The following is a 27,343-nucleotide window of genomic DNA, read 5'->3' as shown; positions in this document are numbered from 1 at the left end:
GAACCTTTCTTCCCTCCGGGCTGTTGACCCACAATTCGCATGAACCTTTAAACACGTCACACCTAACCCTTTAAATACCATGCCAATGATGAGGACGGTGCCCAGAAGAAGAACAGTCTCTGTTCGAAATATCGGCGGCTTCTGTCCTGAGGCAACTCCCTTCCTACATCTCTACCGGTTCGCTGGATTTCTACCCGTCTATGTACACCTAGTTCGCCTCGCCCTCCTCTCCAGTTACCGCAGTATCGTTGGTTCCTTGAAGTCGTGGTGGCACGGTCATGGGCTCTCTCGATAGCACAAGTTGAGAACCATTTTGAAATAACAACTTTTGTTTGTTGTTGCGGAATTATGATACGTCTGAGCCCATATTTTTGAAGGGGTTGTGGCGCTCCCTTCAACGTGATCCCGGATGAAAGCAAAAATTATTTTTTGCATCGATGTCAACATCCATTTTAAGCTCCAGAGCGAGTAGAAAATCGGCACCGCGAATACCGAAACTCTTCCGCCTCTGACATCACGGGAACTATCTCCGCCAGAACGGCAGCGGGAGGAGTTACATGCTCAGAGAACCAATAGTAACGGTCGAAGCATTTGCTACTCTGACGTCAGAGCTTGTCGCTAGGGTTTGTATCTCGCAAAGTGCAACACTTTGAGAAATGTCTTTATTTTTTTTTCGGTATTTTGGCATAAAGCACAATGGGCGCATGAAGTAATCACGACTCCATCAAGTTTGTAGCAGCAGCATCGTTTGCCTTCGCCACTAGACTGAGGCGCGCGACGCATAAACTGGCAGCCGTTGCTTTCGAGCTCGTGCTGCAACAGTTGGTAAACCGAACGTTGCCCAAACGTTACATTGCCCCCCCCCCCCAACCTATCCATGTCGTGGGCCCACTAGCTGAGCAGGGTAAAGACAATCGCCCCTTACGACATCGAGATGATTTTCTTGTGCCGCAAGTGTTCAACCGCTTAATTCTTCACTGAACGAGAAGTGTCGCATAATCTCGTCCAACGTCACGCTAAAAACAGATCGTGGTGGGTTCGTGTCCTACCACCGCCTGCACTGTCTGAGGTTTTTAGTAAAAAACCTAGAAAGACACATTCGTGTGGAGAGCATAGTAAAATATGTCCTCCAGACGGATGTGTCCTTACCAAACGGATGTCGACGCAGCTCCCCACGAAGTCGACCCAGAACGCATACTAACTCCTCTGTCTTTCACTCCTTTCTGCTGCGCTCGCTCCATCTGTCACATGGCTCATAGCGACAGTTGCTTCGCAGTGCTTACACGGGAACAATATAACATAATTTCGGGCCAGTAATCACATTTTTACGCTCGATCAAGACATGCACCGCTCCAGTCTTTGCACGCGTCTATCGCCCCCTATGTTTCTTTCGGTTCACGTATGCTACGTCCGTTTCTCCTATGAGAAATGGGCTGCGACCGAAAAAATGTCGCCAAAGTTTAAGCCATTCGTTTTAAACGCAACCATGGTTTCTCAAACTGGACAGAGATTGATCTATAGGGCTGCTTAAAACGCGCTCCGTAGGCAGAAAGAACGGCACGTAAAATCTCGCCTTCGGAAAACGCCTTCGCTTCACTGACTTCTTGCGGCACTTTAAGATCGCTGCGCGTGATGGCGTTTTAAGCGTTTTTTTTTTTTTTTTTTGCCCGCTTATAGCGATACTTTCATGGGAGAGTGGTTCGAGTCGGTCTATATGTGGGTTTGCCAAGTATCCCGAATGGCCGCATATACTGGCATGCGAGAAGGCTAGGTTAAAAAAGATATTTCGTGTTTTCTTTAAGACGTGACAGTGAAATAGTATGCCGAGGCGTTTGTTTTAGTTGGGAAGGATAAGAGGCCCGTGCTTCGGCGAATGGTTACAACGTTCGCGAGAAGCCATGCGGGAACGCTTCCACGTTTTGGTTGAGTTTCCGTTTAATGATGTTAAGGTCCGCTAGGGTTCAAGCATATGATACTGGTGACGTAGAAACTCGCTGAATGGAAGGGGAAATTCTACCCTTTTCTCCTTAGAGCAAACATGAGTGAGAGAGGAGCAAGGGAAAGGAACGCCACCGCTTATACCAGCGGATGAGAAGGCGCCCGTGGGGGGGGTTACGTTGGGTAGACGAACGGCCTGCCTGCCTAGCTGGCGGCATGTTGCTCGGAGGAGAGGGAAAAGAGAGGGAGGGATTGGCCCGAAATGGTAGAAGTGCTGTCGATCCACCAGCTTGGGTAGGAAATTATGCCTTTTTTTCTTAGAGTGTAGAGAGTTTTAGTAGTACGCTATCGCCTTTGCGTACGTGAGATATAGCGTGGAGATTCTGGGCAATGCGCGACGCTCCTTTTATGTTTTGCGCGTGCGCAGAACCATCAGCGCTATCCCTTACGTACCGAAAGGCGATAGCGTTCCATGCACTAAAACTCACTAATGTCGCCACAGTCGTCCGCTCTGTATGAAATTCTCACTGGACATTCAAGGCCTCTCTTGGAGAGAACGGCATATAATACGTAGTTCTTATTATGTGAGAGGAAACGTCAGCCAGACTACGGTCGGCTTGCTAGTCCTTTAAAAAAAGAAAAGAAAGCGATGGACGTAGTGAGGTGGGTGGAGGGGGAGGGAAGGATTCTATCGCGCGTTAGGGAACCTTCAGAAATGCATCATTCTGATAGAGCTCTCTCGCTACTTCAAACTTCACATTATTAACAATAATGACAGTTTTTGTTTGTTTGTTTGTTTTTTGTGGATGTCGCACTGATTCATCAAAAGACAGTTTTTATCCTTTACCATTTCTCAAAGTTCCACTGTGACGCCCACCGTCACAATTAAACAAAAAAATTGTCGAAAGAAAGAACGAAAGAAAGAGTTCCGACATCATTCTATTCATGAACCCACTGAACCATTCCACAATCCTTGATCCTCGCATGGGATATATATTTTTTAGAAACTCGATCTTATTCTTCTTGTCTAAGTCCCGAATCACACTCAATATTTTCCCGCTTTTTTACCTATATTTTTTTTATTCTTACGCGGGGGAATACATTATACGTCTTACAAGCAAGCCCTGCGGAACAGGAGCATTACCAGGTTGTATACAGGGACAAATATACATTATTCATGACCCTCCGAGACGAACTCTACGAGGCACTGCTTAAAACGTCGAAGCTGCCTGCTCGATGTTAAGACGGTTTTCTTCAGACGTCGACTTATACTTGAATCGTTAGCCGGCCTTAAGAAAATCCATCATACCGGCTTCCGACTTTCCCCTGGATGGTGTTTTAATATCTGAGGTAGGCGAGCTTCGCTCTAATGCCCTCTCGCATTAGGGCAATTCTAACTTGGCGTTGCCTGGAATGGCTAGAGGTGTTTAATTTCTCGGCCCGTTTGAAGCAAGGAAATGTGTGCGCGCTGATGAGCGACTGTTAGAGAGAGTACCTGCAAGCCAGTAGTGTAGAGGTAGGCAGGGATTTAATTGTTTCGAGGAGAGATTTCAGAAGGAATGTTAGGGGATCGCGCGGTGGAACGCTTAATTGCTGATGATGTTTTCTGGTTCTTCCGTGGCGTAGTCGCTTCAACACCGCTGTACGACAGAGAAGCCGTCTGCGGCGTCTCTAATGATTATTTAAGAATACCAAAAGGATGTTTTTTTTTAAGTTGGTGGACATAGAAAGATGGGATATAACACCGCGAAACCATCACAGAGCGCTATCAAGACCGAACTTTGTAGGCGCCTAGATCTCATACGAAAAAAATAAAATAAAATAAAAGAGGCGGAAGAGAGTGAAAAACTGTTAAATGAACTTACAACATACGTTGGAACGTAATTCATTCTTGTCATTTCCGTATTCCTTTCGTACACGTGGAAATGAAAGTGCTCGAAAATATTGAACGACTGTGGATTGTTTCTCCTGCATACAACTAAATCGTGCCGGCAAAGCACGCTTTACAGGAGCTGTGCTTCTGATATAAAGTAAATGTTTCAAGTTGCTCCGCTACCTGGACTAGACAGGGCCTGCTGGCTGCTGGATATGACGTTGGAGTATCGTTAGCAGTACCTCCAATAAGAATCAGGCGTTTTAGTGGCCGTAATTATACAGACACGTCGTCTTCAGCCGAACACGTTGCCACTTTCAGTTGCCGGTTTCAGTATTCGGTCAGCCGGTTTCAGCATTTGAAATGCTCTGATGCGATTCGCTCACACCGGGTCTTTTAGTGCTCATGCGTGTGCTCGTGTGGAAGAATCGAGAATGCCTTCTTGCAGTCTAGCTGGCGTTGCTATTCCGTACAGAAATCATTACAACGACATAACCCTCAAGTATCTTCCGCTGCTGAGACACGGCACGTACCTAGAAACCTTAGTTACAAAACGCAAAACGTAGAACCAGAGCGTAGCACGAGTTTTTAGATCATCACAATCACCACAAAGTCTCCGTAATCAACATTAAATCACGTGACATCGGAACCATAATACGCCAACTGTAACTGCCGTAAATTTTTTTTTTACTGGATCTCAAATAACCACGTCATAACGAAACAGCACAGAAAAAGGCAAGCCAGCCTTTCCGTACAACTACATCGTTGCTTTTCCACAACAGTGGTGATTACCCTCAGATAGCTTTGGCTCAATCGCCGCAAGTTAAGGATTAGTCTACGGTCCCGATAATTTGAGTCTGGTCTACCGTGCTCGCGTGGTTGTCAATAACTGGTCGGCAACGTCGCGTGACCTTGTATTAATGCAATGATTAAGGAGCAGAGCCCCGTATCCTCCAGCGGAGCGTGAAAGCTCGCACTGATGCGCCGGGTGCTTAAAGGATTAATAACCGAGACTTTCGAAGAAAGGGTTTACTCCGCAACGCACTTTCCCTGTTGCCTTCAGAACTTTACCCTCATCATTTGTATGCGCTACTTTTCTGGAGCCCTCTATCTCCTGACTAAAGCTATGAATAGAAGGTGAAGCTACATCTGAGAATGTGGTGATGGTGGCGATGATAATCGTGTGTACAACGTCAGCAGGTCTGTATAGGTGTCTTTGAGTGAGGCAGTTTGAATGCTGAATATGCAGGATGGCAACTTATTGAGTGGATACGTAGGAGAGAGAAAGAGACTTAATGTGTGTGACGTTGAATGTGCGTGCTTGTGTGAGTGAAAAAATAAATGATAGCACTTAGTATTGTGTGTCATAGGCATAGGTGTCTGAAGCTGTATGCTGGCGTGTGCGAGAGCGTGAGTTCGCACGTGAGGGAATGAGGAAGGAGATGGTGTACGTGACAATGGGAGATAGATGTAGAGTGAGTGAAACTGTGTGAGAATGCAATACAAGAAGTGAAAGACTAAAAACTAACTGTGGAGAACTGTGGATAACACTGGAGAAAAGGTAAAGGGGTAGGAACACTCTATTGCAATTAAAAATGAACGAGACTTACCTGCAGAGGCTGCTCTTCATCAGGCTGCAGAAATAAACATGCTAGTCGCGTATATTCAGTAGCACAGGGCGAGAGAGAAATGTACAGCTCAAAGCAAAAAACATAAAAGTATAGACATCAAAATCCGCAATGGCGAGTCAGAACACAGGTGACGGGTAACAATATGGTATTTGTGAGGCGTCTTTGTGTGGGGGGTTTATGAGGGGTTTGTAAGGGGCCTCACCCACTCATCACAAACCCCTTATTGTTGCCCGTTACCTGAGTCCAGACTCGTCATTTCTGATTTCCTTGGAATGTATGCAAATATTTTTGTTTTTTCTTTAATCAGTACATTTCTCTCTCGCACTCTGTTAGTGTATTATCTATTATTTTATTTCTGTAACATGATGAAGTGCAACAGCTGCACGAAATCAATCAACTAGTACCAAACTACGAACAATCAATCAACTACCACCATGGAAACGACGACTACTTTCGCCTTGTATTCGCTACATTTACTGCTAGACGCCGTCGAAGCTCAGTAATCCACTTGGACAACGAATTATGCGCCTATATTACTGCGTAAATAAGTTAGTTGCCTTTCTTTTTTTCTTTTTTGCTTCCTTTTCAACATAACTACGGTTTAGTGAATATTGCTTTTAGGCTCTGGTCACACTTCTTATCGACAGTATTTTTCTCAAAATACCCTAACACACCTGGACACCATTAATTCCATCTGGGTTGCCTTCGTAATTACCAACATTTCTTCTGACTGAAGTGCCAAAGCCGAAATACTTTGAGAACCTCATCATAGCGATAGGTTCTCTTACGTTTATGCACGTCTGGCTTACCTCTGCGTCCGTACAAATATTAATCAACCCTCTTTCTTACGACGTACTTAATCCTAAACTAAACTCGTGTCTTTGACACATAACACTTTTCAAATACCGTACTTCGTCTCATTTTTTTCCCCATCCAGTTTTAGAATCTCGTTTCATTATATGCAGTTATTTGAAGCCTCCTTCTGCGATAACCTCATTTGAATTTTGATGGCAGGCAGTAACCGTTTCACTGCCAGTGGCTCCTAGACTCCCGCGCCTGCCGCAGTGGTGGCTTTTATGAGCTCCATTAGCTCCAGTGTTAACAGATGGATTCGATAGGCCCCGTTTTCGTTTTCTTTCTCTTTTTTTCTTTTTTTACTGCGGGTATCTTACGGTTTACGTTATAGAGAAGATATTGTAAAGGAACCTAGTTCGATGTCTCTATAATGAACGCTGCGATAAAGTACTTATTTTTTTTTTTATTCTTAGATTGTTTGGAAAGATGTCGGTGCTCTGAAGTCAGTTAAGTGCCATTTTTGTTTGCTCTGCAGTGCCTTGCTTGTTTTAAACCTTGCGACGTTGCAGTTCGCTGACATTATGATAAAATAACGTGGCGCGATTGGATGAGATGCGCATAAAAAGTATGTGGGAGAAATAGGAAGAATAAAAATGACCGTGAATATAATATAAATGTCTTTTGAACTAGCGGCTTACAAAGGCTTGATTTATCAGTTTCCTCTCCCTATATGAAGCGTACCACGTGGTACAAGGCTTCTGGCCCCTCGTATTGTTAGCACCGCGAAACACCTGCGGCTATGATCTGTGTGCAGACGTGGACAGTTGGAGAGAGGACAGAAGGAACAAGTAGCAGACATCGGAGATTAGCATGCGCCCTGGGCCGACTTCAGGGTGAACTGTGCCGACAACTGTCTGTAAAGTCTGCGCTCCTCAGACTGCGCAATCGGTGGTACACTCTTAACGATGAGTTTTACCACATTGCACGCTGCCAGCCAACCATAATACCGAATGACAATGTTTTCACCCCTGATTTGTTGAAAACGGGAGGCGGAGCCTATTTTGTACATTATGCACGTGCATAATGAATACAAAATAGGCTCCTTCCTCCTCCTCATTTTTAAGAGTGTAGGATACGAACCCACCATCTCCGAGTCTTGACGTTACACTCTTAAAAATTAACTTTACCGCACAGCACGCTACTAGCCAACCACCATCTCGAATGATACCGTTATCTGCCCTGACTTGTTGAAAACGGGAGATGTACGCCTTTTTGTGACACTTATGCTGTTCATAAGTGTCGCAAAAAAGGCGCACGGCCCCCGTTTTCAACAAATCAGGGCAGATAACGTTGTCATTCGGGATGGTGGTTGGCTGGGAGCGTGCTATGTGGTGAAACTCCTTTTTAAGAGTGTACAGTCACTATCAACGAATAGATGCTGTACATGCCCCCGGTCACACCAATGATATTACCGCAAATAGGGTCGACCTTTTATGGCTAGCACACAATGCAAAACACAACCTCCCGCTTCTAGTTCAACACGAAGTGTCGAGTCAATAAACCGTCACGATCACTTACACCACGTACTCCACTTCGGAGCCTGAATAAGGCATACTTTCAAAAGACGCTACAATAAGATAGCCTTTCTTCTTTCACGCAAACAAAGCAAAAACTCCACCATCATTCCGACTGCCCTCCCATATCTAAAGCATAACCATATTGGGAAGCCGAAACATTATGCCTGCGTTCGGAGTAGCCTAAGCGATTCGAAGGATTCTGCCATCTTTGCCGAAGCAGGAGACAAGATTATTACGCAAATCGTCAGGAAATTTCGATCGTCTCTCAGAGTACATTGTCATGCATGCGGCTCACGAAATAATGCTTTCAGAATACCGCCGCCAACATTCCGCGGGGAATTGCAAATGGTCTTGTTCGGAGGACGCCGTCATACGCAGCACGATGTCAACGCACGCTCCGTGTATGTATATGAAGATGTTTACTGCATAGGAGGACAGGCTGTGTACTGCGAGCGAAATGCTTCAGAAAGTAATCACAGTAATGCGTCTGTTGGATATAACGTCAGTGGATACGGTTGGTGGCCCCGGAATCCCGTAAAAATAAACGTTTACAACGAGATTGGAATGTAGATACGATTTGTTTGTGTTAGAAAATATTACTCTTATAGGAATGCATGCAGGGGGCATGTTTGGAGGCATGTTTGTTTGAATTTACTGCACTAAGAAGTGCCGTATATTTAATATAAAGAACAATTAATACAAAACGAGAGAAAATAAATAAATCAGGTAAGTATCATTGGCAGACTCCATGCTTTGCATCAATTTCGCGTGAGATCAACTTTGTATTACATGCACTCTAAGATCAGAACTACAAACAATATTCACTGTTCTAAATATGGACGAACGCTACACCATGTAGAGGAAGATCAAGACCCTCCGAATTCAATAACATTAGCCTTGCCCGCGCGTGATCAAAATCTGGAATCGGCCATCTTTTTCTCAAATTTGTAGAGGTTTGCAAACTGTATAATCTGCGACGTAAACTTAAATATATATCCACGGTGTACTGGGGTAGCCAGTCCGCTTTAGTCGTGACTCACCTCCCCACTTTTTCCCTTCTATTCATCACCCATCACCACATACCCACGCTTTCCTAAGCACCGGGAGACCGGTTGATGACTGATTTTACGGAGCCTCAGTATAACGACGCAAAGAATGGTTTTATATTTCAAAGAAATTAGCTACATGAAAAATATAGAAACCAAAATCATTCCGTTTTTCTCGCTCTTCATAAACACTGTTTTTAGGCTCCCTGCGAACGAGAAAGCGCGTTATTGTTGTATTTTTTTTTCTTCGTTTTCCTTTCACAAGCATACTCTTCCTCCAAGTTCTGGAAGCAACCAGATGTTCCGTTTCTCTCGAATTTCAGAATAAATGCATTCACAAATGTCCTGACGAGGGCTGTTAAATTCGTCAGGGAAGACAAAAAAAAAGTCTTTCTTTATTCGTCAAAGCGCACACAAAGAGGCTGGCGCCCCACGATTTGTATCGTAGCATGCCGTTACCGGGCGTCTTCGTCATCTTGCAGCGTTGGAACAAACTTCGAAGCATCATCTTCTGAGTTCTTTTTACCCACTTTTCCCTTGTTTTCCTTTTATTTCTCGAGATTCTCCATATGGTTTTATTACAGTTCATTTGGTTTCCCTAAAATCTCTTATACTGCGAGAAAACTGCCTCCTCTTTTATGTCCATTTCATGTATTCTCTTGAGATTCCTCATATGTTCTCTATATGACATAGCGCCGTTCTTTTGAACTTGATCCAATGTATTAAACAGCGGCCGTGCCCAACAGAAGAAAGGAACAGACAACACAACCGCTGACATCCGACTATACATTTTATTGACGACAGGAACAAGCCTGCACCTACGGACACCGGAAATATGCACCAACTACCCAAATTCTCCGTCTTAGTTAGAACCACGACCTACTGGATTATAACGACCATGTCATAGGCACGCCTTCCCAGCGCCGCATTTGGAAAATAGCGGTGGCGCTACTCATCGGCCCGGTTATTGCTTCCTCAATTTCTACAGTACTTTGTGCTTTTGCTTACCTTAGTATTTTTGTACAAACGGTGGATGTCCCGCGAGAGACGGTTCTTTATAAAGGTGATTATCATCATCATAATTCTATGCGTTTTCATAGGAGCTGTTGCTGTCGTCTGCTACGGTAGTCGTACACTCTTAAAAATGAACTTCACCGCATAGCACGCTCCTAGCCAACCATCATCTCGAATGATATTGCTATCTGCCCTGATTTGTTGAAAACCGGAGGCGTACACCATTTTTGTGACACTTATGCTGTTCATAATTCTCACAGAAAAGGCGTATGCCCCCCGTTTTCAACAAATCAGGGCAGATAACGATATCACTCGAGATGATGGTTGGCTAGGAGCGTGCTATGCGGTGAAGTTCATTTTTAAGAGTGTATGTCCGCTCCTGCGCGTTCAAAATTCAAATTTCCATTGTCCAATCATGATGTAGACGTCGCGGGCCGATGAGTAGCGCCCCTAGCGGATCGTGCGGACGAGCTTCTCATAGGGGTTGCCGATTGTGACATGGTCGTTATAATCTAGTAGGTCGTGGTTAGAAGTTAATGTATCTCCCCTTTCCCCTCTTCGTGGTGGGTTTACCTACTCTTTGCAATGTGATTGTCACCACAATATATTCCTACGCTTCCTTAAGATCAAAAGAGAAAGGAGGAAAGAACGCCGCAACTAACCTTGCCCCTTTTTCCAAGTGATTGAAGGAGTAGGATAACCGTCGGACGCGCAGTGCAGAAACACCGAACCTCCAAGGATGACAGAAGCATTCTGAGGCTCCGTTTTCCACCGTGGACTCACTGCAATGCAAAACACACGAAGTATTTATTTAAGTTGGTCAGTATTTTGTCGGACCTTTCACTATGTTTACAAACCGAAACTCCTAAGAATAGCGCACATAGTTCCGGGAGCCGACAGCTTACTTAAATTGCCTGTAGCGTGCGGCTTACGACGCGTTGCTTCGTCTCTCACATCGAATGTTTTGACGTGACCAATTCTCGTTACCGCTATGGTCCCGCCAACTTCAGCTTTTAGTTCCGCTTAACGTGAAATCGATGCTATCGATATTTGGTCATAAAAAATGTGTGATACCGTATACTACCTAGTGTCAAAACATTGGACAATGTCGCCAAACACTCAGTTGAAATAAACATCCAAGAAGAAACACAAGCAAGCGTAGTGCAGCTGAAAAGATGAGATTTCCCTGATTTCATTTCCTTTTTTTTTAGCTGAACGAACGTTCGTCGAAAACAACGCGCCATACAACTCGACGGGAACTTTAGGGTCGGTCAATGTTGACTCTATATAAAACGTCTATCTCCTTAGAGCACATAAAACAGACAGAAAGAAGAAGAAAACAGCGTTACTGCCGTGCGAATATAACATCTGCCGACTGGGCGTTCTTCATAGAGAAGTCGTCCAAGGACGCACGATCCCTTCGTAATTAGCGTGCAAATACTCTACCCCTCCACTCACCGTGCACAACTAGCTCGACCGTCCGGTTGACGGAGGCGGCATCGTTTGACACGAAACATACGTAGCGTCCTTTGTCGGAAAAGCGGACGCGGGCGAACTTGATGATGGAGGAGTCGTCGTTCGCTTCGATGGTCCGATCTCCTCGTGTGTTGATATTGAGACCGTTCTTGATCCATCGGAAGCGTAGGGGAGGGTCACCCTTTGACACCGAACACATTAGGCGAGATCGGGTTCCTTCTTCTACCTTGATCACGTCCGGGAAGAAATGGTCGTCGATCATTGGGGCCACTGCAAGATAAATTAGTGGTAGACCAAATTAACGCGCGGTAATTATTTAGTGATTTCCTTGCGGGTCACTACTTCAGGCATTTGTGCGAGGTATGTGAACACAACTACAGGTAAGCGAAACGGTCCAAATCAGTCAACCGTGGAAAGTAGGCATTGTGGATGAGCATTGCATTCATTCCCTACTGCGTACGAAATAAATCACGGAAGAAACCATAATATTCTGTGGATGTTTACTGTAGAATTTGTAAAAGTTTGTCAATTGACTGTCGTGCAATTTGCACGCGTAGAAAAAAAAAAATCTCGGTTGATAAAACTTTATCGAATCTGTGCCCAGCAAAGACAGCACAGATATCATCATCAGTTATTAAAGGTAACTTGAATTGATGTGACGTATGGCGGGATGACGTTTAGTTAATGGGTACACTCTTAAAAATGAATATTAGTAGTAATAATAATAATGAATGAATGAATAGCACGCTCCTAGCCAACCACCATCTCGAATAATATCGTTGAATCACATTTGTTGAAAACGGAAGGCGCCTCTTTGTGACACTTATGCGGAAATGGTAATTGTCACAAAAACGCGTACGCCCGGCGCTTTCCACAAATCAATAGCGATAGAGGTACCACTCTGTACAATGGTTGGCTTTCAGCGTGCTATGTGGTGAAGCTTTGTTTTAAGAGTGTAGTTAGTAATTTCGTTATTTCATAGCTCAGTTGACGAAAACGTTCCTGTTGTCAAGCATCCTGAACAGGCGATAGGAACGCTGATACCAATTATTGTTGCATCATAAATCGAATCAACTATACGTGCCGTTTTCACCTCTTCCGGTTTCACAGGAAACATGTTCTGAGCCTACCAATGTGCCGGTTGATACAGTTATCGCTTCTGATTTGAGGGGGAGAGGGTCGTATACGCTTTTTTGTAGCAATTCAAAATGCCACAAAAAGGCGTACGCCTCTCGTTTTCAACAAATCGGGAAAGCGAAAGATATAATTCTGCATGGCTGCTGGTTCCGAGCGTCCTTAGTAGCGGAAGCACCGGAAGTCTTCGTGGCACCGGAAGTTGTGTCGGGGGGGTTGTTTATGTTTACCAGAGAATGTCATGTATATTTTGTGCATCGTCAACGGGACAATTAAGTGATCTAATGGAGGACGGCAGCCTCATGCTGTAGTTATGCGACACAAAAAGAGTACCCTTTATTACGGCCCGGTCTTTGTCTGAACTGTGTTGCCATTGAGAAATGGGGCGGTCACTGCAATCCTTTTCCGGACGAGGCTGACTGCTCCCTTAGGACTTGAACCTAACGGGCTAACATGATGAGTTTTCCTGTGACGCATTCGGGTGTGTCGAGAAATTTTGTCCATTTCGCGTTAGTACCCGTTTGTCGTAAGCTTTGCCTCTCCCACAGGGACCCAGGATGACGAAAATCTAGTTCGGTAGATAGCAGGCGTAGCTTGTCAGTTTGTTTCGCTGCCCCCTGGCGTAAGTGACATAAAATGATGACATGGTCATGAGCAGTCCTGTGAGACTGACCGATGACAAGTTTGCTGGACCGGCCATATTTTTCGGGAAAGTGTTCTGTGGGGAGCTTTGGTAGTGAGCCCGCTCTCACAGCGGGGCTGGGTTTATAGAGAGCCGTTAGGAACTGTATCCTGTTGCTCTTATCACCATCTTATGCGCTGATCGACATATCTACGATATCGGCTATAAGCAATCTGCTACAACTGCTGTGCGCCAACCATTGCCACGAATGATTGGGTGATTTGAAGGCAGAGAAGGGCGCGCGCTTTTTTTGTGGCAATTTTCATATATCCAAATTGCCACAAAAAGGGGCATGCCCCCTGAGTCTCCCAATCACAAGCGATAACCCTATCATCCGTGGCAATGGTTGGCTAACAGCTTGCTCTGCGGTGTGGTTCTGTTTTTAGAATGTAGGGTAAACTCTTAAAACAGAACTTCACCTCATTGCACACGCTCTTAGCCAACCATCATCCCGAATGACACCGTTGAGCCATTGATTCGTTAGAACCGGGAGGCGTACGCCCTTTTGTGACACTTATGCAGTTATGTTAATTATAAAAAGCCTAAGCCCCGCGCTTCACAGAAATCAGGAGTGATAACGGTATCATTCTGAGCGATCTTTGACCTTCTCCGTGCTATGTGGTGAAGGCCAACATTTGCACAGAATGGTATTGTAAACACCCCTGATTTATAGAAAGCTCGAGGAGTGCGCATTTTCTTATAGTTAACATAACTGCATTAGTGTCACAAAAAGGCGTACGCCTCCCGTTTTCAACAAATCAGGGGAGAGAACGATGTCATTCGGGATGATGGTTGGCTAGCTGCGTGCTATGCGGTGAAGTTGTGTTTTAAGAATGTCTGTTAGAACTATCTGCTTTCGTGCGAGGCAATATAGGTGTTTCACTGCTCGCTGGCCGCACTTTCCACCACGTCTTTCCACCAGTAATAGCGCAATTACTCCGCAAAAGAAATGTTATTTCCAAATTGGACGAACAGTGCACCGCGCACCTGTCAAGATACATTGAACGACGGCAGTGATATAACCCACGCAACATACAAGGCCTTGATGGATGAGCCAGGCACGATTATAAGGAAAATCTTCCTCGGTATGGTCGCGCCGCATTCCTGACCCACATTCCTTATGTCCGTCCTTCTATTTCATGCCTCTTTTTATGATGACGTGCAAGAGAAAGCGTAGAGAGTGTCTCTCAGCTGACTCAAGTCTGAGTCGCGAATTCTCCCCTTGGAAATTCCGGTGTGAGAATAGACACATGTTCTGCGGGTTTGACTGTCACTCACCTACAACGGAGACATACGTTGAGCCGCTCGCCGTGAGCCCGGAGCTGCCCGTCACGAAGCAGGTGTATTCCCCTTCGTCGGCCGGTTTCTGCGCCTCCTGTATGACCAACCCTCCTCGACTGTCGACGCCCTGGCGATAGTTGACTGGAAGAACCATGCCTCCTGTGACAGAGAGGAATAAGGAGAAATCATAAGCTTTGATCTCTTGGCTATACCGTGACACGAGGAACGTAAGCTATTAGGGAGTTTCATACACTAGTCCCACGGCAGACTAAGGCCGTGTGACTCTAAAAACAGAACTTCACCGCATAGCACGCTCTGCACCAACCATTCCCACGAATGATAGGGTTATCGCTTCTGATTCGAGAGAGAGAGAGTGGGGCGTGCACCTCTTTGTGTCAGTTTGGATGTATAATTGACACAAAAAAGCGTACGCCTCCCTGTTTGTGTATAGCGTGCTATGCGGTGAAGTTCCGTTTCTAGAGTGTACACTCTAAAAACAGAAGTTCACCGCATAGCACGCTCTGCACCAACCATTCCCACGAATGATAGGGTTATCGCTTCTGATTCGAGAGAGAGAGAGTGGGGCGTGCACCTCTTTGTGTCAGTTTGGATGTATAATTGACACAAAAAAGCGTACGCCTCCCTGTTTGTGTATAGCGTGCTATGCGGTGAAGTTCCGTTTCTAGAGTGTACACTCTAAAAACAGAAGTTCACCGCATAGCACGCTCTGCACCAACCATTCCCACGAATGATAGGGTTATCGCTTCTGATTCGAGAGAGAGAGAGTGGGGCGTGCACCTCTTTGTGTCAGTTTGGATGTATAATTGACACAAAAAAGCGTACGCCTCCCTGTTTGTGTATAGCGTGCTATGCGGTGAAGTTCCGTTTCTAGAGTGTACACTCTAAAAACAGAAGTTCACCGCATAGCACGCTCTGCACCAACCATTCCCACGAATGATAGGGTTATCGCTTCTGATTCGAGAGAGAGAGAGTGGGGCGTGCACCTCTTTGTGTCAGTTTGGATGTATAATTGACACAAAAAAGCGTACGCCTCCCTGTTTGTGTATAGCGTGCTATGCGGTGAAGTTCCGTTTCTAGAGTGTACACTCTAAAAACAGAAGTTCACCGCATAGCACGCTCTGCACCAACCATTCCCACGAATGATAGGGTTATCGCTTCTGATTCGAGAGAGAGAGAGTGGGGCGTGCACCTCTTTGTGTCAGTTTGGATGTATAATTGACACAAAAAAGCGTACGCCTCCCTGTTTGTGTATAGCGTGCTATGCGGTGAAGTTCCGTTTCTAGAGTGTACACTCTAAAAACAGAAGTTCACCGCATAGCACGCTCTGCACCAACCATTCCCACGAATGATAGGGTTATCGCTTCTGATTCGAGAGAGAGAGAGAGTGGGGCGTGCACCTCTTTGTGTCAGTTTGGATGTATAATTGACACAAAAAAGCGTACGCCTCCCTGTTTGTGTATAGCGTGCTATGCGGTGAAGTTCCGTTTCTAGAGTGTACACTCTAAAAACAGAAGTTCACCGCATAGCACGCTCTGCACCAACCATTCCCACGAATGATAGGGTTATCGCTTCTGATTCGAGAGAGAGAGAGTGGGGCGTGCACCTCTTTGTGTCAGTTTGGATGTATAATTGACACAAAAAAGCGTACGCCTCCCTGTTTGTGTATAGCGTGCTATGCGGTGAAGTTCCGTTTCTAGAGTGTACACTCTAAAAACAGAAGTTCACCGCATAGCACGCTCTGCACCAACCATTCCCACGAATGATAGGGTTATCGCTTCTGATTCGAGAGAGAGAGAGTGGGGCGTGCACCTCTTTGTGTCAGTTTGGATGTATAATTGACACAAAAAGCGTACGCCTCCCTGTTTGTGTATAGCGTGCTATGCGGTGAAGTTCCGTTTCTAGAGTGTACACTCTAAAAACAGAAGTTCACCGCATAGCACGCTCTGCACCAACCATTCCCACGAATGATAGGGTTATCGCTTCTGATTCGAGAGAGAGAGAGTGGGGCGTGCACCTCTTTGTGTCAGTTTGGATGTATAATTGACACAAAAAGCGTACGCCTCCCTGTTTGTGTATAGCGTGCTATGCGGTGAAGTTCCGTTTCTAGAGTGTACACTCTAAAAACAGAAGTTCACCGCATAGCACGCTCTGCACCAACCATTCCCACGAATGATAGGGTTATCGCTTCTGATTCGAGAGAGAGAGAGAGTGGGGCGTGCACCTCTTTGTGTCAGTTTGGATGTATAATTGACACAAAAAAGCGTACGCCTCCCTGTTTGTGTATAGCGTGCTATGCGGTGAAGTTCCGTTTCTAGAGTGTAAACTTTAAAAACAGAACATCGCCGCATAGCACGCAGTGCGCCAACCATTGCCACAATTGATATGGTTATCGCTTCCAATTCGAAGAGAGAGGTGGGCGTACGCCTTTTTGTGGCAATTGGGCTATAGAAAAAGTGTCACAAAAAGGCGTACGCCCCCATTTCTCTTCGAATCGGAAGCGATAACTCTATCATTCTTGGCAATGGTTGGCGCACAGCGTGCTATGCGGTGAAGTTATGTTTTTAGAGTGTAGCGGAACGGCCGTTACTTGACCTGTGGTCCAACCATCGTTTCGAATAACATCGTTCTCTGCTCCGATTTCTTGCAAATGGGGTGCAGTTCATAATTGCCACAAAAAAGGCGTACGCCTCCTGTTTTCAACAGATCAGGGCAGAAAAAGTAGTCATTCGAAATTATGGTTGGACTACAGGTCAAGCAACGCTCGTTCCTCTAGCGGCCTCAGGTTTGCCGTCTGACTAGGGTAAATTGTACAGGCATCCTCCGACTCAGACTCTCTACCACTGTCCTTCAATCAGATATCACACATATCAGCAATGTGATGTCAGGCACTCCAAAGGAATCAGGCGATTGGCTTCCCGTGTTTTCGGAAACGTTATCGTGAAACTTCTGCGTTCTCCTAAAACTCACTATTGTCTCATGGAAGAAGGGTGCTTTGATGGAGGGACAAGGGGTTGACAGATAGAGATGTGCGCATGATTTCGTTCACATTTTGAGAGGCATATAGAGGTGGTTATATTTCAGTCCAAGTTATATGCTGAGAGTACACACAGAAGATTGTGAGGTATAAAACGAACTCGTGCTTCTCATCGACTGATGTGCAAGTGCAATCATCATCGTCATCATATTCATCGCCTTGATCAGTGTCTCTCGCGGGCTCATTCTCCCCCCTTCCAAGACGTATTATCAGATTGTCCCATTTCTGCTTCACAATATGTAGCTTTTTCTGTAAATATATTTACAGACGAGAATTCCATATGTTTGCTTTATTTCATTTGCACCTCATGCGCGACTCCGCATTTTCGCACAAACTGCATTTGTACACACTACTTTTGTTGACCTAATCGCACCATTATACCTAGACAGGGTGTTCTTCATCAGCACCGAAAACATAAACACCTCAAGAATGCCTCAAAGTATTGGTGCATGTAAGAGCTGGTTGTTTCGGCCTATGTCAATCTGAAATCCAAGTTTTACTGCAGAGAGAGTGACAGACGTTTAGAAAAACGAATCATCTAGTTGGCAGTCCCCTTCAAACCAACGAGGAAACTAAATTACCTATCACCTTTTTTTTTTTTTTTACTTTTTAGACTTTCTTCACGAACTAACTGGACTACACGTTTCTCTTCCTAACCTGCCTAGCGGTCCCGCACCAAATCTTGTAAACAGAAATAGTGTTGAATAAAAGAACCAGAACCAGAACCTCCTCTCGTTTAAAACAGACACCCATCACCAGTGCCGCCCAATCTCTATCCATTCCACTCTTAATCCCAGAGCCGTGAAATAGTAGCTGCGCGAACCGTATACAAAGGAGCACTTTGGCCTCCTTTCTTCTTAATTTAACCTCATTTTGCAATCTCATCACGTCGTCAACATTTCTCGCACACAAACACCGCCTTTTAAACACGACGCAGTTTCACAACCTGCGCCGCCGATTCATTTGAACCCGTGACATAAGGACACCATATAGACTGGAGCACGGGAAACTTCATCCCTTTTAAGCCCTAACGCAAATACCGACTTCGAGAGCCCGGGCCCCCTCTCTATCTCTTCCATTGAAGGCGGCACAAAGAAAACGAAAGCTGAGAGGTTTCCATGCTAAACAATTGGAACCCGTAAACGCGGACGTCTTCCGGAAGACGAAGGGCAGGCGGGAGGGCGAGCTCGGATATCCCAGGCGTCGCACCTACGCGCTCCACAGAGACTGGATAAAGAGAACAAACGAGGGAAGCGTCGGAGAGTCTTAGCGAAGGCAAAAGCCAGGGGCAGCTTTTGAATCCTGGTCCCGAGAACCGTATATTCCCTTATCGGTGCTCTCTCGGGAGAGAAAAAATACACGCCCGCTCGCTCGCTTTGTTTTGATTGTGTCTGTGCGTGTATTGGAATCGAGCCGTGTAGTGGAACTGACAGAGCATTCGATATTCACGAAGCCGTGCGCGCTAGTAAGTGTGATTAAAACGTTAAAAAAAGAAAGATATTCTGACACGCGTGTGAGTGCAGGCTGCAAGAATGGTGATTGTTGATGTTAGCGCAGCGGTGAAATTAAAGAACTTCGTGAAGCAGCCACTGAGTAACTGTAGGCTCGTGTTTGCGGTCTTTGAGAATTGATTTAACCTCAGTGGCCTACGATGTTCTGCAGACATGACCCTGTTTTTGAAATTTAGTTTATTTTTGTGTGTGTGTCTTCCTTTGGAGTTTGATTTGTTGTTCCTCTCACACTAATACTGAAGCGAACGGTCTAGTTGTTATCTTTATCTTTACTCCGTTTAGGCACGTGATATTCAGTTGAGCGAGAGATGTGATGAAGAAAAAAACGGAGCCGTCTGACCGGTACTGTGCAGCTACTCGCTCCAGAACACGTGGTGGACGTTAACTCGGGATATTAATCTCTCTCTTGAGATATTGTGTGAGCCTCCCGTTTTCATTTCCTGTGTATGCGGGGGTGGGAAATAACTGTCGCACCAATCTGTGTTCCCATGTTTTTCCCCTGTGTTTTCCCTCCCCCACATACAGGAGAAAGGAAAACGGGAGCGCTTCTACTTAAGCGTCGACAAACGACCACCAGATCGCCTTATTTCCAGGCCCTCTCCTGGCGCTATAACTCGCTCGATTTTTGTTCTGAAAACGGTAATGTTGCCAGTGACCCCAGGGGATTCGATGTTCTCATTGGGTCAATCTTCCAGCTTTGATAAGTAAAAATTTAATTAACGGAAGCTAATTAATGCATCGACACAGTAGCTTGCCTGTGCCCTCTTAAGGTGGGCATTTAGGCGTAGAGTACACCGCCATTGGTTAAAACTGGGAAAATGTGATTTTTCTATTTTTAAAAATTACTTCCATAGTTACGGTGGACACCCTGTATATGTGGTTTAACGTTCTGTGTACCAGTCCGGTTGTTCATCATTCTACGATATTCTTCAATGGGCAAACTCACGAAAAATATAGCTTGGATTGGATTGGTTATTGTGTAGACATTCATGACACTCCTTTCATAACGCGCACATATTTCCATAGCGTGCACACTGCATGGACGTTTTTCCCTTTTACAAGAGCTTATGTACGTCTCATGTCCACCTGTTCTATACCGCCACGATGCTTATGCTCGCGTGCGTCCGCCCGAAGGACGCCGTCATCGTTCGAAAAGCACGGGGATGTACAGAGCCGTGCCTATAAATAAACATAGTGGAGTTTTCGACTTCTCTGCGCTATTTTCCTTCCTAAAGCAACATGTGTGGACGGAGTGTGGCAACATGATGCTGCAAAAAGCATTCCAATACACTCACGAATCGGCATTGGGGCGTATTTTTGTGGACATGATATAAAAACAAATAAACAAACAAAAATCCTCGCTGCCTGTTGGTAGCGCAACATGATCCTCCAAGCAGAATACACATCGCGGAGCAAGGAAAGGAACCTTCGTTGGTTTGAATATCATACTCAACGAAGAATAAATGCGAAATTTGAAACTGTATAAAAGTTTAATGACAGTCCCAAAGCAAATGGAGGAGAGATTCTTCACAACAGTCTTGGACAGTTAATTAATACATGGCAGATAAATTGAACGGCAGCTTAAAAAAAGTATCTCCAGAGAAGTATGTCCAGAAGAAGTATATCCAGCCTCAGAACAATTACACTCTTAAAATGAGTTTCACCATATAGCATGTTCCTAGCCAACGATCATCCCGAATGACAAAGTTCTCGCCCCTGATTTGTTGAAAAAAGGAGGCGGAGTCTATTTTGTATTCATCATGCACGTGCATAATGCTACAAAATAGGCTCCGCCTCCCGTCTTCAACAAATCAGAGTAGAGAACGTTGTCATTCACTCTAAAAAAAAAAAAAAAAACAACTTCACCGCTTAGCACGTTATGCGCCAACCGTTGCCACGAACGATAGGGTTATCGCTTCTGATTCGAAGAGAGAGAGGGGGCAGGTACGCCTTTTTGTGTCAATTTGGATATATGATAATTGACACAAAAAGGTGTGCGCCTCCCTCTCTCCTCGAATCAGACGCAATAATCCTATGATTTGTAGCAATGGTTGGCGCAGAAAGTGCTATGGGGTGAAGTTCTGTTTTCAGAGTGTTAAAGTTGATGGTTGGCAAGGAGCGGGCTATGTGGTGAAACTCATTTTTAAGAATATACTTTCTATCAAATATCTTCCTGGTTTACTTTGCATTAACTGCAATGGCTTCTATCCAGAGATGTGCAAGGTGGTTAAAAGTATTTGTAAAGTAGGACATTAAGCCCTGTCGCACGGGCACTCTTCAATGATAATTGAGGCCAGCGGCCATTGAACATGTAACTCCACCAAGCCCGTCAAGCGTCAACTTCTCAAAGAGCATTGGATCCACTACTTCCTGACAGGTTGACACCTTGCACGCTTGGTGGGGCTACGCGCATATTGAAATCAATTTCCATTGAACATGCGCGTAGCACCACCAAGCGTGCAACATGTCAAGGAGTATTTATCCAGAGCTCTTTGAGAAGTTAACGCACATGTTCAATGGCCGTTGACTTCAATGATCATTGAAACCAATGACCATTGAACATGCGCGTAGCACCAGCAAGCGTGCAACTTGTCAATCTGTCAGGGACTATTTGATCCAGTGCTCTTCGAGAAGTTGACGCACATGTTCAATGGCCGTTGGCTTCGATGGTCATTGAAGATTGCCCTGTGACAAGGGCAGTGTGTGTGTGATAGCGAATGCACAATGTAAGTAAGACAGAATTAAGATACATGGAAATGGAAGAAGCTATAGGGTGTAATAGTAAATGCTTAAAAATATACAGGGTGTCCACGCTAAGTGTGAACAGATTTTTTAAAAATATATCAATCACTTTTTCCGAGATGAAATCAATTGCAATATAGCATATGCTGAAGGGCACTCCCTAGGGGGGCATTAACAGACTCCTAAGGCAATGTCTTAATTAACTTTCAATAATTAACTTTTTAATTATAAAAGCTACGAAGTTGCTCCAATGAGAACATCTGATCTCTTCGGTCACCAGATACCAAAGCCGTTTTCAAAACAAAAATCCGTTCGATAGATCGTCCGCAAAAAATTCGTGAAGGAACGGCATTTTTTTCTTTATTTTATTCATTGTGCATCTCTAGAGATCTCTCTTTTGTTTCTGCAAGTTAAAGCTAATCTTCGACGCATGAGGCGGCACTGTGCTCTTTCACTCTCTCACACTGGGGGTAAAGGAAAGCCGCTTCTTTGAAGATGCGCAATAAACCAAATAAAGAAACAAAATGGCGTTCCTTCACGAATTTTTTGCGGACGAACTACCGAACGGATTTTTGTTCTGAAAACGGTTTTGGTATCTGGTGACCGAAGAGATCAGATGTTCTTATTGGAGCAACTTCGTAGCTTTTATAATTAAAAAGTTAATTATTGAAAGGTAATTAGGACATTGCCTTAGGAGTCTGTTAATGCCCCCCTAGGGAGTGTCCTTCAGCATATGCTATATTGCAATTGATTTCATCTCGGAAAAAGTGATTGATATATTTGTAAAAAATCTGTTCACACTTAGCGTGGACACACTGTACAATACAATTAAGATACTTCAGCATCGGCCGTCAAAGAAATTGCAGTTGTTATTTTATTATTTATGTTTTATTGGCTTGTAGTAGGAGCTGCTATCAATTTTGAGGAATGAACCGGAAGTGGAGTGAACGGGCCGCAGAAAGACGTTGTGACACTGAACATAGTGTGAAAACAAGCGTTCAAACAATTAAAACACATAGTGTTGAGAATAGAATATCGAAAAAAGTACAAACACCATTTAAAGAAACACGGAGTAAGATATTAAAAAATATAGATATTAAACACAGCATCCTGGGTAATCTACTCAAGATACGTACACGTCTGCTCTAGCCAGTAGATACTCAAGGGTACAGCTTCCTAAAATTTGACACCATGCTACTCTAGATTATATAATCTACGATCTGCCGTCTATACCTCTGCCACATGGGCACGAAAAATGACATTAAGTGCTTAGTGAGTTAAGTTGTGATGTCATTCGTGTGGTGCCACACGGACAGTTTTACTAGCATTTGTCTTCATGCCATTTCCTGCTTACCGACTTGGCCACAACACATTCGCTCATGAAATATATACTCTCGCTCCCATTGCTAGCACAGAGTAACAATTTTAGTTTGCATAAAACCACTTTCTACTCTACACAATGTGATTTAATAAATTTGAGCTTTCTTAAACATCTTTTGCCGAAAGAAGTCCCAAGTTGCTTGAAATTTTCATCCGCAACAGCAAGAGAACTTGAGGCGCTGCCATATTTCTTGTTCTGGATTCGGCACCAGTTAGAAAATACGTTGACTTACCACGTTAATCAAATACATTAGACCTACTCCACATGAAGACCCACTTGATATTATTATATTTAAGAATATTACATGCATTTACAGCATCTTTAACTAAGTTTTTTTTTTTTTAGCAGAATAACTTATACTTTACTTAGAGAGTGGGCCGCATCGACATCATGACGTTTAATGTCATTAGAAAATCACTTGTGGCGCGAGCTTCGTAAATAATGTCATTTTGGAGCCGAATGGCATTATACGATAATGTCATCTTTCGTTGCCGTGTGTCCCGGGTATAAGCCTGAGGAACAGTCATGTGTCTTCCAAAACAAGGGAAACACCCACAGGAAATTATTAGGAAGCTGAAGTCGTGGGGACCCTCCATAAGGCCATTGTTTTGGAAGAGTCTCGAAGGCCCTCTCGACATCCTTCACTTCCGGTTTCCGTTCCGGCGTTATTGCACCACGCTGTTTCGGGAAATGGCGGAAGTGAAGAAACAATCCCAACTTTCGATCCAATTTCAACTGTACAGCGTTTATTACGGGGGTAGTTTAGAGAGGACAGAAAGAAAAAAGAAAGGAAAGAAAGCTGCGAGTGAAGGCGTCATCTGTTTCTCTTAATCTTCTCGAAATGCCAGCCTCAGAACAAATAAGGATGGAAGTTTCGCAGAGTGTTGCTTATGGGGTCGTTGCTCAAAGATATCAAAGTTGGTTGGTTGTTGGTTTAAAGAAATCAATCTATGGAGAGGTCTCGTAGGCTTGATCATACGCTGCAGTTGGGGGAAATGCGGTGACAGAAAAGCTAAGTATTCGATCATTTGACGAAAAGTGCAATAAAAATCCGCTCAGATGTGTTGTCTTGTAATGGTTAATGATCTGAACAGTGGCCGACAGGTGGCAATACGATGCATAAACACAGCGTGGCCACGAGGCAGTACCGTAAAGATGGCGACCCCGCTTGCGACATGAGCAAAATAGAAACAGCGTTCTGCATGTGGACCTTATTGGTAATAATGGCGCTCAAACTCACAGTGCGATGTTGTGGTCAGAGGGATATTATCACCTATCAATTGCCTTCGATCAGCTTTGCTCATTTACTCCTTAAAAAAACGAATGACCGACATCTTTGAGCAACTGCTACCCCGTCATGATACACTTCTACTTCTACATAGTGCTGCCACCCAACCACTCTAAATTACTGGACAACCAAGGCTTGTTTGGATTTTGCTTTGAATACGTCTTTAAATCGGCAATATGGTGCCATCCTGGATTTATTTATTTTATTTATTTATTTATTTCCACAAAGTGGAGGAGGCGGGACAAAAAGCTATCAAGAACATTGGATAGCCGGGCAACACGAAAACTGTCACTTTCATCATTCAAATGGTCAATCCAACCAGGGGGCAGGGCACCCAACCGGGCCCCACCCCTTGTGGCAATGGCAACAGCGAAGAAGACCCAAAGCGGAGGATGAGGAAAACGAAGTGGCAAGAACGAGGCGGGACGAGATGTCCTGCCCCACGACCTACTACTATACTACTATACTAGTATAGAGTAGGTCGTGTCCTGCCCACCGTTCTTGCCACGAGTGGATAATGGCCACTGCTCCGAGGAAGAAGAAGAACAAGACGAGAAAAGTTCATATGATGCTCGGCAGCGTAGTAGAAGGGCCGGAGGTGGCAGCTTGGCTCACCTGGAGAACAGCGGACGCGGCCAACTTGGGACTCTGCTCTTGGTGAGCGTTTTTGGACTCTGGGGAACAACTGACAACAACAACTACAACTTTATTGTGAGATGATGAATGGGGAGTTTCAGCGCCTGGGGTCTGATACTCTACTCCATTGCTGATGGTGATGCGGGGAATGAAATAATGAGCCCCTTCACAATAAGGATCCACGTCCTATGGTATCCAGAAAGGTGAAGAGACCTTTGAAGGCAGGGCGTTGGTGGTCTGGATGTGGCCGGGGACCAAGCAATTTTGTGAGAGAGAGGGGGGGGGTCGAGAGTTCAGATCGTTAAGGGATCCGAGGAGTATAGTTCGGCAAGGTTGGTGCTGTGGGCAATGGAGAAGAATGTGCTCGAGATCATTTACTGCACCACGATGACAGCATTGGGGAGCGTCAACTTGTCTCAAGCGGTAACGCCACTGCGCTGTAAAAGCCACATCGAGGCGCATGCGATGACCTAAAGCGGCATCTTGACGAGAAGCATGTCGAGGCATGCGGAAAGCGAGCGCTTGATCAACTCTGCTCAGCATGGCTGGGGTGAGAATGTCAGCGGTCAATTGGCGGGAAGCCAGGGGAGCCACGAGGCGTCGAAGTACAGAACGACGATCTCCTCTCAGCAGCGCAATACGCGGGGACGACAGAGTTGTGTGTTGTGCACAGAGAGCACTGGTTATCGAGTACTAAACTTATTATGCTGTTGCTTGTTGTGTCCTCCTTCCCTTGGTTGTCTGGCAGAGAGTTCGGTGCACCCCTTGCAGTAGGAGAGTATTCCCACAAATAGCGCCCAACGTAGAGGTCGTTCCGACTTTGCGAAAATCGGAAATTCGATAAGGGGGCACTTCCATCCATCTACTGCTTTTTGATTGAGTTCGTTGGTTGCACGTCCCGCTGGCCCCTGTGTTCCGAGATGGAACGTGCTCCCAAGCATGGCTACGCCACGCGCAGTCGAACGGTAGTGCCTGCTGTTCCTGAGAGCCCCTGAGTTGCCCTCGACCTCGTTATATCTGATATCTAGAAGGTTGAAAGCAATAACAAACCGGCCTTGACCTCGCAGTTGGTGTCAAAAGGGTGATTCACTCTGTCGTCCTGTTGAGCGCAGCGGTCTCGTTTGTGTTGCCAAAAGTACACCAGTAGTACAGGCTACAATTTGAGGTGATCTGTATTGAAGTGCAGTCGTTTCAGTTTCCAATGCGAGATGTATTCACGGACTACCCGACTACCCTGATTCTTTTTATTGCCTCAGATCGCTTAAAGTTATGTGAGTCATCTAGGGCTCCGCAGCAGAAGGAACATCACGTGGCGTGCAGCCGGGATGTTGAAAGGACGCACAAGACGGTAAGAAATCTAGAGAAAGTTGAAATTGTTATTTCAGCAAGGAAAATAAAAAGCAAATTCGATTTCACGCATGGGAACAATGCTAAAGTTGAGACAGTCATCGGATTTCTACGTGTTAGATTGTGTCCTAAGAAGCCCGAAATTTTAGAAAAAGATGCCATCAGTCCCGGTCGAAGGATTTACGCTTTTGAATTGTGGCGTTGGAAGAGACTTTCGAATAACTTACTGGACACCAAAGCAATAAAACCAATCAATATCGAAGGAAATACAACCCGATTGCTCATTAGCGGATACAAATATTGAGACTAAATCTGAAATAATAATATATTCGATCGAGGGCAAAAGGCAACGCGAGATGATAAGATTCGTGGATAATATCCAGCGGAAGCAGTGGGCATCTTTATAGACTTCCGGGTTATAGTGGGAGGACCGATCGGATGACGTGCTGTGGTCATGAAGTGTACACGAGTTAAGGTGCATGCATGCATGCATGACGGTTAAGCAGGCATCAAGTACGTGCTTCATCTTCGCAACTTCGCAAAAAATCGCCAAAAACGGCAATGGCTGGCAAAAGAACCATCGAGCTGCAATCAAGGATTAGAGCGTACGATTACCACCACTAACACTCGCTCTTTCATTTTTATTTGTTTGAAAATCCTAGTTCCAATACAAGCAGCGTTAATATAGCTCACGTTAGAGTTAACTTGAACGCCATTCCGACCTGCGGACCCTGGCGGCGCTTAGTAGAAATGACGGCGGATGGTGGGCATCATCTACAGTTAGAGGGCTGGCCCTCGTTATGAAGGCGTTGCTTTCTGCTAGACGCTGCTAGGGTGGCTCTCTTCCCACTTCGCAGGCTGGAGCTGTGTTCAAGTTAACTTTGACGAGAGCCGTACGTGGTACATCACAGAATGTACGGCTCACCGTGTATTCGC

The 27,343-nt window shown here is 45.0% G+C and overlaps 1 protein-coding gene across 2 annotated transcripts in view; it reads right to left on the bottom strand.

The window, feature by feature from the left end:
• The window catches only part of LOC135394113 (cell adhesion molecule Dscam2-like), a 311,175-nt gene that overhangs the window by 71,439 nt on the left and 212,393 nt on the right, over positions 1-27,343 (bottom strand). For both annotated transcript variants that reach the window (XM_064624628.1, XM_064624629.1), the window contains exons 9-11: positions 14,445-14,606; positions 11,333-11,620; positions 10,537-10,656 (exon numbers count right to left, since the gene is read on the bottom strand). In XM_064624628.1, coding sequence (XP_064480698.1) covers positions 10,537-10,656; positions 11,333-11,620; positions 14,445-14,606 — 570 coding nt within the window. The remainder of the gene's footprint in view (positions 1-10,536; positions 10,657-11,332; positions 11,621-14,444; positions 14,607-27,343) is intronic.

The sequence above is a fragment of the Ornithodoros turicata genome, chromosome 5, assembly GCF_037126465.1.
Source record: "Ornithodoros turicata isolate Travis chromosome 5, ASM3712646v1, whole genome shotgun sequence".
Taxonomy (NCBI): Eukaryota; Metazoa; Arthropoda; class Arachnida; order Ixodida; family Argasidae; genus Ornithodoros; species Ornithodoros turicata.
Note: the sequence above shows the minus strand (reverse complement) of the source record. Positions and strands in the feature narration are given on the sequence as shown.